The sequence below is a fragment of the Dasypus novemcinctus genome, chromosome 9, assembly GCF_030445035.2.
Source record: "Dasypus novemcinctus isolate mDasNov1 chromosome 9, mDasNov1.1.hap2, whole genome shotgun sequence".
Lineage (NCBI taxonomy): Eukaryota > Metazoa > Chordata > Mammalia > Cingulata > Dasypodidae > Dasypus > Dasypus novemcinctus.
Genome location: NC_080681.1, coordinates 74,707,502 through 74,719,568, shown reverse-complemented (window position 1 = coordinate 74,719,568; position 12,067 = coordinate 74,707,502). Strand labels below are relative to the sequence as shown.

General features: G+C 41.1%; 1 protein-coding gene across 7 annotated transcripts in view; it reads right to left on the bottom strand.

The window, feature by feature from the left end:
• Window positions 1–12,067, bottom strand: part of DAB1 (DAB adaptor protein 1) — a 1,209,360-nt gene that overhangs the window by 64,858 nt on the left and 1,132,435 nt on the right. For all 7 annotated transcript variants that reach the window (XM_071217425.1, XM_058303509.1, XM_071217424.1 and 4 more), the window contains 4 exons: window positions 5,330–5,461; window positions 4,581–4,700; window positions 4,069–4,107; window positions 2,525–2,590 (listed from right to left, as the gene is read on the bottom strand). In XM_071217425.1, the coding sequence (XP_071073526.1) occupies window positions 2,525–2,590; window positions 4,069–4,107; window positions 4,581–4,700; window positions 5,330–5,461 (357 nt within the window). The remainder of the gene's footprint in view (window positions 1–2,524; window positions 2,591–4,068; window positions 4,108–4,580; window positions 4,701–5,329; window positions 5,462–12,067) is intronic.

Below are 12,067 nucleotides of genomic sequence, written 5' to 3'. Positions count from 1 at the left end.
AGAACAGTTAAGGATTAGGTCCCAGGTCTATTCACTGTGTTCCAGAAAAAAGAAGGGGAATAAAATTGGAGAGCATCCTAGCCAAGCTAACCCACAAGACCACTGCAATCAAGAGGAATATGTCCTGAATGCTTATTGACCCTTGAAAAAAAAAAAAAAGAGGTTCCTAATAGCAGTTCCTTAAAAGCCTGGCCTTATCTTTAGACCCACCAGCTTATCTCTTGTTAAGCAAATTGAGCCCCAGCAGACTGGTTGTACCGGAGAAGAAAATGACCAGAGGCCTTTCCAATAGAGGGCGATAAAATATTCATTTCCTTAAAAGGTCCCTTCCAGTTAATGATGGACAGAAGGGAAGATTAGGAGGTCAGTGCGGTGAAGACAAGTGTGATTTTTAGATTGTGACTTGAAATATACTTAGAATCTCAACTGTGAAGTTCAGCATCAAGGAAATCTGAGCTGAAAAGAGCCTCTAGATTTCTTTATTTTAAAGGGGTAAAGTGTGAGGTTTTTGAATCTGAAAGACCTGAAGGTATACGATGGCTAGCACTGTTACCCCGGGCAAGAGACCTTAATTCTCTGTGAGCCTCACTTTCCACAGAGAGTTGTAGTGAGATACTCTATAATGCACGTAACCCCGACAATTTGACACAGTTGGTCCACTATCAGCACTCAATAAATGTTTGCAAAAACTACAAACACACACACCCGAATTCTGTGAATCTTGATGTCCTCTAAAACTAGCCAACATGCTTCCCTGAAGAATCAAAGTCGAATGGGGAGGCATTAGTTGCAAACAGCAGGACAGGGGCTTGCCTGAGAGATCCATCCGTTCTACTCGCTCATTTTACAGATGAGTAAACTGAGGCCCAGAGAGAGAAAGGAACTTGATAAGATGAATTTATGGCTGAGTTAGTCCTGTTACTAAGATCCTAAATTCACACACAGACACCACATTCTGTGATCCAGGATATGGCATCCTAATGTGCACACCAGACTCAGTGATTTAGAAGTTGCATTTACACATGAGCTAGTTTCATTCTCACATTGATATGCAAATTAGGGAGAAATCATTCACCTATTTTATAAATCAGGAAACTTGAGTTTCAGAGAGGACAAGTGTTTAGAACTCAGAACTCTACTGTCTAAACCAGTTAATTCTGGTATACTAAGGGACCTGGCCCCAAGATGGGGGCCCTGCCAATTACAGCTAAGGCTAGATTCAGAAGCCTCCTATAACTAAAAAGCCTAATTCTACTTTAAAAGGTGATTTCTCTTGCTAGGATGACTGTTTAATGGTTTCTTTGGCCTCATATGCAGATACTGCAATGTTGTACTTTAAAATCTGACACTGGGGACAAATGCAATGTTTGTTTAAAGGATAGAAACTTTGTAAGCCACGACTTTACACAAAACCTCAAAGCACAATCTCAAACTTGGATAAAATCCAGATGACTCTAGTAGATAAAAATACTTAGATTAATATTCCATAAGACTGGTTTAAAGAGAGACAGAGTTGGTGTTAGAACTAAAATTATATTTTAGTCACCTAAAATTTGATGCATTTGACACAAACTGAAAATATGTTTTACTTTTCTTATACAAGTAATACATTCCCAAGGCAGAAAAATAGTGGACCACACAATAAAGTAAATTAAGAAAATTAAAATCCCTTATTAAATATATAACATTTTTTCCCTTCTCCCATAGTATTTATATTTCAGATTAGGACTGAAATTCTCATTAGTGAAAAATTAGAGGTCATCATATTTGTTTGATATGTTACTATACTATGATTACTCAAATTACTTTGATGGAATCATAAGATGGAAGGAGCTTGGGATATGCCTTCAGATATACTTCTGAGTTTCAACTTGGCTCTAAATAGTTGTACTACCCTGAAGAAGCTATTCAATTTCTCTGGGTCTCAGTTTTCCCATGTAAATTACCTACTTTATATCATCTGTGAGAATTAAAAGGAGTTGAAAAGTATGTTCAGTGTTCTATACATAGCAGATATATAAGAATATTAATTTACCTTAACTTTCGATGGATAAAACCTTAAACTGTACTTTTTTTTATTCAGTTAATATTCCCAAAGTTTTTTCCAAATATTTTGAATTTCCACATTATTTTTCAGTAGTGGGGTTGGCTTTTTAAAGGAATTCAATGAGCAAATTCTTTTGAGGAATGGGGGGCCCTACCGTGTTATGGACAACAACCCTCCGATTCATTTTTCTTTTAGTAAAATGAAGTATTTTACTTTTGTGTCTATTCAAAGTAGCTAAGATCTGTCAAAAAGTAAAACACTGTACTCAACTGGCCATTAAGTATTTCAACAACAAAGCATGGAAAAGTACTGGTAAATTGCAGGGGGATGAGAAGCCAATTCACACAAAGGTATCTTAAACCCGGGATGATGAAAACCACTCTGTGGTCATCTCAGGAAAGACCCCTTCTTTCTCAAGTCCTGCTGCTGCATTTCCTAGTAGTGATGCAATGGTAAGAGAGGCAAGCAATTTTATACCTGATAAATGTTTTCTTCCATTTCAGGGTCACGGATTGGCTCGTGTCCAGCCTCAAACACAATGTACTATTACAGGAGCAGCCAGGGAGGAAAGGTCAGAGGTGAAAAAGAAAGTGGAAAAAAAGCATTTGGAATTCAAGATACAAATCACAATGAGCATTAAAGAAACAGGCATAAGAGAAAACACCACGAAGAAACAACTAGATTACTGAAATAACAAAATGTAGCTTGCACATTCCTGTTTTTCCTAAGAAAAACTCCAAGGTCTGATGGTCAGCCCTTTAGTAATGATTACAGGGCCCCCCGCAGAATTTTTCTGCAGCTATCACCTCTCCCCAAATGGGGTTTCATCTCGGAAGATCTGAATGCTCTGCAATTGCTGAGCCGGAAATGCTTGGAAATGCCACATAAACTTGGGGTTACAGCTGTCGCCTCCTTTGGGTCCTGAGCCAACTCTGAAGTGCTCAGAAGCCCCAAACTTCCTCACCCCATAAATATCATCCTATTTTGTGCTCTCAGTTTTAAATACGGAAAATCAGTTTTTCTATCTGCATGTTTCAGATTCTCAAGAACAAGAACATTTCAAAAGAGGGCAATAATTTTCATTCTCTGCAAGCCAGTTAGCCAGGCTCTGAGCTCATATTTTAAACAAATCCTAGCCCCTGAGGATCCTAAAGCCAGGGCATTCCGTTAAATGCGTCTCTGAGTTTTGTTGGCCATATACACTAGATACTTCCTCCATTTCAAATTATACGTTATTTTATTTTCTTCTGAGCATTTCCAGCTTTCTATGTGAAAGTATGCAAAAATATACAATGCATATGTGACACACATATATGTATATTCCAGATAGAACCATGGGCTTCAGGTTTTCTTTTCTGTCCAACACTCTCCCTGGGAATAAGTGCAGGGGAAGGAAAAGCCTCCTTTCCCGCTTTTCTTGCATCTTGGAACAGAGCACAGGCTAGAAGCCAATAGTTCACCATCCTTAGAGAGGGCCCAAGAGATGGCTACGGGCAGAGAGATCTCTGGGATCACCCTCTCTTTCCATCCCCTCGTCCCTAGGGCATGGACCAGGTAATCAGAGGTCAGCCTGGCCCTCGGGTCCACAGAGGTTTCTCCTCAGAGCCTTTCATAGGCTTATAAACCGCCCTTTGGGCTTATGTGAACATGTTGGGCTGCGTCCCCAGTTCTTAGCCACCTCATTATTCATTCTCTCTCTAATGAACTCAGAATATTCAAGAGACTCTAGAAAACCTTCAGCTCGAGGGAGCACCAAACTTTTTACAGATTGTGGAGGGGGGTGATGCAGAGGCAAGAAGGAGAAACGTATCTCTAAATCCCATGTTACTGATGTCGGCCAAACTTCTGTTAGTTTTTATGGAAATTCGGCCCTGAAGGGGCTGGCAGACGTCACCCTCAGAAATAATCTTGGTCCCTCTCCAGGCCCTGCAGTCAGTGGCTTCTTCAGTCTCTGACAAAATGGCTGGGCCAGAGGCCTAACCATTCCTCAGCTGAGAAGCCCAATCAGTTTCAGAAATTACCTGGTATACAGGATCTTCAACATCCTCTTCCAAAATTGTCTATGGCAGAGTGAGAGAAGGGAAGGTGCAAAGCAGAGGATACAAAGGAAGAAATGTGAGACTGTGTTCAGAAATTACAGGACAACAAAGTAACCAGCTCTGGGATAGGCTAGCGGATCATTAAGATAGAAAATGCACACAGGAAAAGTCAGAACCCTTGTAGCTGTCCTTGTCTTCCCCATTCCGTATTATTAACAACAGCAAGAACAATTGTGTTTCTTTAGCCCTCCTCCCTCCTCCCCAGAAATCTTTCCCTGTTTTAGAGATCTCACTTTCTCTGAAATGTCTAGAATTTCAGAGAATAAGGGATCATTTCTAAAGGTCTGCTTTGGGTGCCTGTAATTTACACAGGAACCTTTCATCTTTGTTTATTTCTACTTGGCAGCAGCGAGGGAAGCCCTATCTGTCAGTTTTCACATCTCTTTATTTTAAGCCCCAATCTTCTCAGCACCAGGATAAATTCACAGGTATACCTGGTACACAGCTTGTTCACACTGCTTATCCTTTTGTGCCTTTTTTTCCAATTCTTCTCTTTGCTTCAATTCATAAATGAGTTGAAAGAGATCTCTCAAGTCCAGAATAACAGGTTCAGCCTGAGGTAAAAGGTGGAAAGCGTGTTAAAAAGGGAACAGAACTGAGCTGCGTGACGACCGAGTTTTGTTTTTGCCCGCTACAACCCGCAGTCTTTCCTTTTTATATTAAACTGAAAGCGTTCCACCCTTAATTAATTCTACCTTGTTTATATTGGTTTAGTAAATTGCATCTAGGCTAAAGTTCATTTCTTCAACTAATTATATTTGCAAATTCATAATAATCATAAGCATAAAAGCCATTGCTTTTATTTATTAGTAATTTCGAATACAATAAAATTAGGGTAGGGTGTATGCAAAAGAGCTTTTTTGTCTTCTCTTATTTTCTTTTTAAATGAGGCTATGAACACAAGGAAACTTATTCGTATACTGTGCCTCCAACCAGCTTAATCAGAAAGGAAAATAATTAGTCATTAGGAAATACCCATTAGGGAAAAAACAAAACAAAACAAAACTGGATGGGTATGAGTAGGTTTCCTTGCTCAAGGCTGTTAATCTTTTCTAGACTGGAAGCTGAGCATCAGTTTCTGGTGGTGACATACCTTGGTCATACCATCACGATGAGCTGTCTCACTCTGTGATGCCCCCTAATGTTAAAAGAAGAGGCATCCCCCTCGGATGGGGGTACTCACCGCCTGGGCCGTTTTTATGGCCACAAATCTGTGATTCCCTTCCTTCCCACAAACGTATCCAAAGGCCCGGTGGTCTGTGATGTCCTTTGCAATGTAGGAAATTTCATGAACAGCATGATGATGCTGAAGGGCCTATCAGAGACAAAAGGAAAAGCATATTTCAGGGGACTTTCCCTTCAAGCTGTTGATCAATACGTGATGTGTCTCAGCTACGTGTGAACAGTGCCGAGGGGCTTTGGAAAAGCTGTTTGGTCCAGATGGAAGGAAAAAGAGCCATGCCTGTCCTTGAGAAATGGAGGCTTCCCTCCCTGGTTTCGATGCTGTGACCAAGATGATAAACAGGGCTGTTCATATGCAGGACGAGCGTCTGCGGAGGTGGCTTCATTCAGCTTGCCAGGGCACGTCAGTCGATTTCAGCAGCAGAGGCTTCTGCTAGATCTTTCTTCACCACACAGCCCAGCCTAACTTCTGACTTGACTTTGAATACAGTTACATCCCCAGGGCCCCTGCCGGCTGTGGTGCAGGCTGTACACTGCACAATTCCAGGGAGTGCCATTTACAGTTTAGGACCATAGATCAGTAAAATCATTATAACAGTTTTCTGCCAGATGGTTTCAGAGTACACCTTTGTTTTATACAAAGTCACCATCTGGGCTTGAGGTGGGGCTGCATGTATCTCTGAGCCTCTGCGTAGGTTGGTCTCTCTGTCGGCAATGCCTGTTTTCCTTTTATTCATTTTCCCAAGTCCTCCTCCTCCAAGAGCCATTGGAAATAGCACCACCTCTGTAAAACGTTCCCTGAGCAAGGCTTGCTTTCCTTCTTTCTGTAGAAATACTTTCTCCCTCTTTCGAGTTTCCATGGAACTTTATGCTCTAGTGATCCTGAAACTCCCGATGGCTTCATCACATAGAGCTCCCTGGGCTGGTTGCTTTCATAGCTCTTCCTTCTCCCATCTGTTGCCCCATTCCTTGTCTGTCTTCCCTACCAGGCTCTGTCTTCCTCATCTCTGTCATTCTCGCCCCTTGTGCTGTGCCTAGCCTATAGCTGTTGAGCTGAAGTAAACTGGGATCAATGATCAGTGATATGAGAATCTTTTGAAAACTGACCTTCTCGCCTTGATTACCTGAGTTTAAGCAAATACAATTCATCATCCTCTTAGGCAATGGTGATCTTTAAAGCAACTCTCACGAAAGAGTACTCTGTTAAGGTTTATAGATGCATCTGGATGCTAGATGATGTGTTTAAAATCCTTATAAAGGGACTTTTCATTATACTGGGTGTCAGGAGGCTTGGATTCCAGTCACTCTGTGAACTCAAGGCACTCACTGGACTTCCTTGAAGCTGGGTTCATTCATCTATCAAATGAGGGTTTGGACCAGATCGATGGCTCCTAACCCTAAGCCCTGGATCGATAGGGGTCATTAAAGGTAATAAAAAGAGGCCATGAGCAATTTTCTACATTTCAAAAAGCTAAACAGAAATTGTATAGTTATTCCTAGTAAGGCTGCAGTTGTTATGGTGCATGCAAATAAAAATGCCAAGTTTATTTAGAATAATACCAGGTTATTGTTGCTCTATCCCTGATCTCATGCTTGTGCATATTATCTCAAAGGCACTTAGTCGTGGATTCAAATATTTCAAATAAGAAAGTAAATGACTATTTTATAAATGCAGTTGTTATGGCAGACAAAAATCTTCCCCCTGGTAAACCCACAGAATGTAGAAATGTACCACAGGGGGAACTTAATTAAGAAAATGTTTGGAGTCCCTGGACTAGCTTTTTCCTAAGATCTTGTTTTGCCTTCCCAGATGCTTTAGGCCATTGGCCCTTGTACCGCTGAGCATCCTCCCTGGACAGTGGACCTCTCATGCTCATTATGCTCATTGCTCTAGTTCTGGATCACTTGCCCTAATCTTCTGAAACATCTACTTTCCAGCCTGTTGCCATCTTTCCCAGCTTCTGACTTCATGTATCGTTTCTATTTGCTGCCTCTGCTTAGCCATCCTGAGTCTAACCTGATCATTCACTAACCTCTGACTATTCTTGAGAATCACACTTAGGCTTCATGGTCTGTCCAGTTTGCCTCCTGCTCACTGGATATCATGCTTGGAGGGTGTGTCACTGCCCATTCACCTTAGCCCTTCAAGGAGCAATAAGACAACTGTATGGATTTTGACACAACTAAAGGTGGTGAAGAAGGAAATGCTTTGTTAGCAAAATAAGGAGGATCCATCACGTATTCTTATTTTATCAAGAAAACAAATTTAGCTAGTAGAGGAAAATGGCTCAAAGAGTGGTAGTTTTTTCATGGTGTTAATGATGCAAAATTGATGAGATTTATATTCACACATAAGGGTATTGATTTATAGGCTTCTGTGTGCTAGGATGGTATGCAGCAGGGGAAAGTGAGAGACAAAGACATTCTTCTCCTTTTCTCCCTTTCCTGAAAGTATTTCCTTTCTCCATAATGTGGAGAATGTTACCCACGTCTCTTATTAAGTCAAAGTTTGACGACAGTGCTTTATTGATTGCCAAGTGGAATATTGCTCTAAAATTAAACTGTGATTAGAAGTTTTCCTGGTGGAATTAGATTTGAAGATGATTGTGCAATGGTAAAATATCACCTACCATGCAAGACAGCAGATGGAGGAGTTTTAATTTATCTGGGAATCCTCATTAAGTGTTTTAAAATCAAAGCACTTTTAACAGCTGATGATACCTAAGATTGCCTCACAAAATGTAGCTGTGTGTGTGCATGAGGCTCTTAAAGATATTTGTAACATTACCTTTTCCTATAGTTAATTTTATGACATGTTGGAAAAGATTACTCTGAAAGTCTGTCATTCAATTGGAAATTAAGAGTCTGGGTTGGGGACTGAATCATGTCCCTCACAAAAGGCAATGGGTGTGAACCCATTTGTAAATAGGACCTTTGAAGATGTTATTAGTTGAGGTGTGCCCAAACTGAAGGAAGGTGGGCCTTAATTCAATATGGCTGAGGTCCTTATATGCAAAGAAAATTGGACACAGAAAGGAAGCCACAGGGAACAGCCAGAGCTGGAAGTCAACAGGACCTGGAGGTGAAGCGAGAAGAGGCTGCCATGTGCATTGCCATATCATGGAAAATGCAAGGGCCAAGAATCACCGGTAGCCAGCCCCAGAATGCTAAAATCTTTAGGGAGAAAGCATTGGTTTGCTGATGACTCAGTTTTGGACTTCTCTTAGCCTCAAAACCATGAGCTAATAAATTCTGGTGATTAAGCTAACCTATTGTATGGGATTTGTTTTAGCAGCTGGGAAACTAAAATAGTCTGTGAGGGGATATATCTCCACCTCCTCCAGCTTTAACCATGCAGACATAATCTAGATTCTTGGAAATACAAATGCATTAGAATCCTGCTAATCCCACAGTCCTGTTATCACATTCATTTTAGCAACTTAGTGCATCTTGCAAACAGTTTTCACTAAGGCTCAAAATTGCTCCATGTCTTCAAGTAGATTTTATCAGCAGAATCAAAGAGAGTGGAAGCCAGAAGGAATCTTGAACATCACATAAGTCAACTCTGAGTTTAAGGATAAAGGAACTGTGGGCCAGGAAGAGTCCTAGGAGAACCAGTACCAAACCCAGGTTATAGTCCTTTCTATTCGGGATGACAAAGCATTGAATAAAGTAGGCAAGATTATGTAGCTAGCACCACAGTCTCCCTTCTTTATACTCCTGGGTCCCTATTTCAACTACAAAATCATGATCTCCTGACAAGCTGCGATGAGGAAGGCAAGAGAAGGGACAACTGAGGAAAGAGGCAGAACTGAGACTCTTGGATTCATGTGAGTTCATGTAGGGCTGTAAGTCAGAGAGACCGGAGTAAAAGTCAGCTAGAGGGATCTCAAAGAAAAAGATCAAGACAACAACACCTGGAAGTCTACTCTCGGGAGAGAGGCCCAGCTGCACTATCTGTGGAAACAGCCAGATTGGATAAGAGAATAGAAGAGATGGAACATAGGGCATTTTCAGGGTGTTAGAATGGTTCTGCATGATCTTGCAATAATGGATACAAGCCATTTTAAATTTCATCAAAACAAAAATGTAAACCATAATGTAAACCATTGACCATGGTTTGTAGCAATGCTTCAATATTTGTACATCAATTGTAACAAATGTACCATCCTCTTATAAAATGTTATTAGTAGGGGAGAGGAAAAAAGGGAGAGGGCATTGGGTATGTGGGAATCCCCTACATTCTGTATGTGACTTTTCTGTAACCTAAAACTTCTTTGAAGATAAAATGGAAAAAAAAAAAGACACTGGGGGAATAAACGGAAGGATATATCACTGTAGATATAAGACAGCAGATCTTACAGTGATGAAACAATGTCTAAAAAATTTTTTTTATTATTTCAAATTTAAAAAATTTTTGCATTTTATTTGTTATTTTAAAAACTATTATTTTCTTTTTATTTGGTTATTTTGTTGACTTCCTTTTTGGAGAGGTTTTAGATCACAGCAGGATCACAACTGTGGCAGGGGAGGATCACCGCTGCAGGGTGTCAGGGATGGGTGGATGCATGGGAAGGGGTTCATGTGGGGAATGCCTCTAAGGCAGATGAATATGATCAAGTGTTCAAGGGACCGGTTGTGGTGGGTGGAGATCCACACAATAACTGAAAGAATATTGATTCCCATCCTGGGGAGTTCTGGTACATTCCATAATAAGACAGGAAGAATCCCCTGAGTACAAGGGCAGTGCCTGGTGAAGGAAGACAGATCATTACAATGGGCCCTTGATATTGATGATTGTACTTACGAACCTTTTTTTGTGTGTGTGAAATTGAAACTTAGCCTAGTATTATATATTGCCTAAGATTTACCTCCTGAAATCCTCCTTCTTGCTCACATGTGACCTCTCTCTAAGCCAAACTCTGCATCTAAACATACTACCTATCCCCAGGATGGTACATGACTCACAGGGATGAGTCTTCCTGGCACCAAGGGATTATTACCAAGCACCGACTAGCAATGCACCTGGGAAAAAAGACCTTGACCAAAAGGGGGAAATGGTACATACAAATGATTTTTTTTTTGGCTAAGAGATTTCAAAGTGAGTTGGGAGGTCATTCCCAAGGGTACGCTTATGCACGCCTCAGCAGGATCTCATTGACTGCTATGGTAAACAGTGCCTTAAATAGTGGGGCTCCTGAGGGTTATAGAGCCATCCAGACACTAAGCAGTGCAGACATCTCAGGAATTCGGTACCCTGTCAGTGGGCCTTACTTTGCAATTTATGTTCCCCAGTGTAAAAGAGTGACTCATTTATATTTTCCTTACATATGGCTCTTCTGTCCCTTTTATTTGAACATATAGTTAGCACTATACTTGATAAAGAGATGTTCCAGAGACTTAAATTTTTGGTCTAATCTCAGCAGAGTTGCAACACCTACTCTCCAGTTCATTGGACACACCCAGGACAACTAACAAGGACACGATGATGAACAATGCCCATCCCAAGGAACAGAGAGTGTTTGCAACTGCAAGCAAGATAGTTACATTCTGCCGCATGGGATCTGAGCCCCCTCTCAATTAGGAAAAAAAGTGGGCATCACTGTCCCCAAATCCTCAAGATTGGGGAATGAATAATGGACTAAAGTAGACTTAATATTATTCAACTATAGACTTATTATTCTAGCAATAGAAGAACTTATATCATTGGTATAAAGGCAGAGGTCACCAGAGATTCTGAGGGGAGGGAGAGGGAAGAATAGGTATAATATGGGGGCATTTTGGGACATTGGAATTGTCCTGCATGACATTGCAATGACGGATACAGGCCATTATAAATTTTGTCATAACCTACAAAATTGTGCAGGACAGACTATAAACTATAATGTAAACTATGATCCACAGTTAGTAGCAATGCTTCAATATGTGTTCATCAATTGTAACAAATGTACCACACTAATGAAGGATGTTGTTAACATGAGAAAGTGTGATAGGGGAGGGAGTGGGGCATATGGGAATACTCTATATATTTTTATGTAACATTTATGTAATCTAAAGTTTCTTTTTTTTTTTTTTTTTTAAAGATTTTATTTTTATTTATTTAATTCCCCTCCCCTCCCCCGGTTGTCTGTTTTCTGTGTCTCTTTGCTGCGTCTTGTTTCTTTGTCCGCTTCTGTTGTCGTCAGCGGCACGGGAAGTGTGGGCGGCGCCATTCCTCGGCAGGCTGCTCCCTCCTTCGCGCTGGGCGGCTCTCTTTATGGGTGCACTCCTTGCACGTGGGGCTCCCCTACGCGGGGGACCTGTGTGGCACAGCACTCCTTGCGCGCATCAGCACTGCGCATGGGCCAGCTCCACACGGGTCGAGGAGGCCCGGAGCTTGAACCGCGGGCCTCCCATGTGGTAGACGGACGCCCTAACCACTGGGCCAAAGTCCGTTTCCCATAAAGTTTCTTTAAAAATTAAAAAATAATAATAAAATAGCTACTTCAGTAAGGGATCACTTGTATATAGAAAACAGTACAATAAAAGATTAGCCATAATCCTAAGGGGGAAAAAAAAAGAAAAGAGGGGCCAACACATTAGTCAAGAGATAAAGGAAGGTCTCTGTGGGGTTTCTGTGCCAGCACACAGTTGTCCTGGGTGGGTAGCTGGGAGAACCATCTCACACAACTAGGTCAGAGTTGGGAGGACAAAAGCAGAGGAAAGACTGATTCTAGTTTCCTTTCTTCCGAGTTTCCTT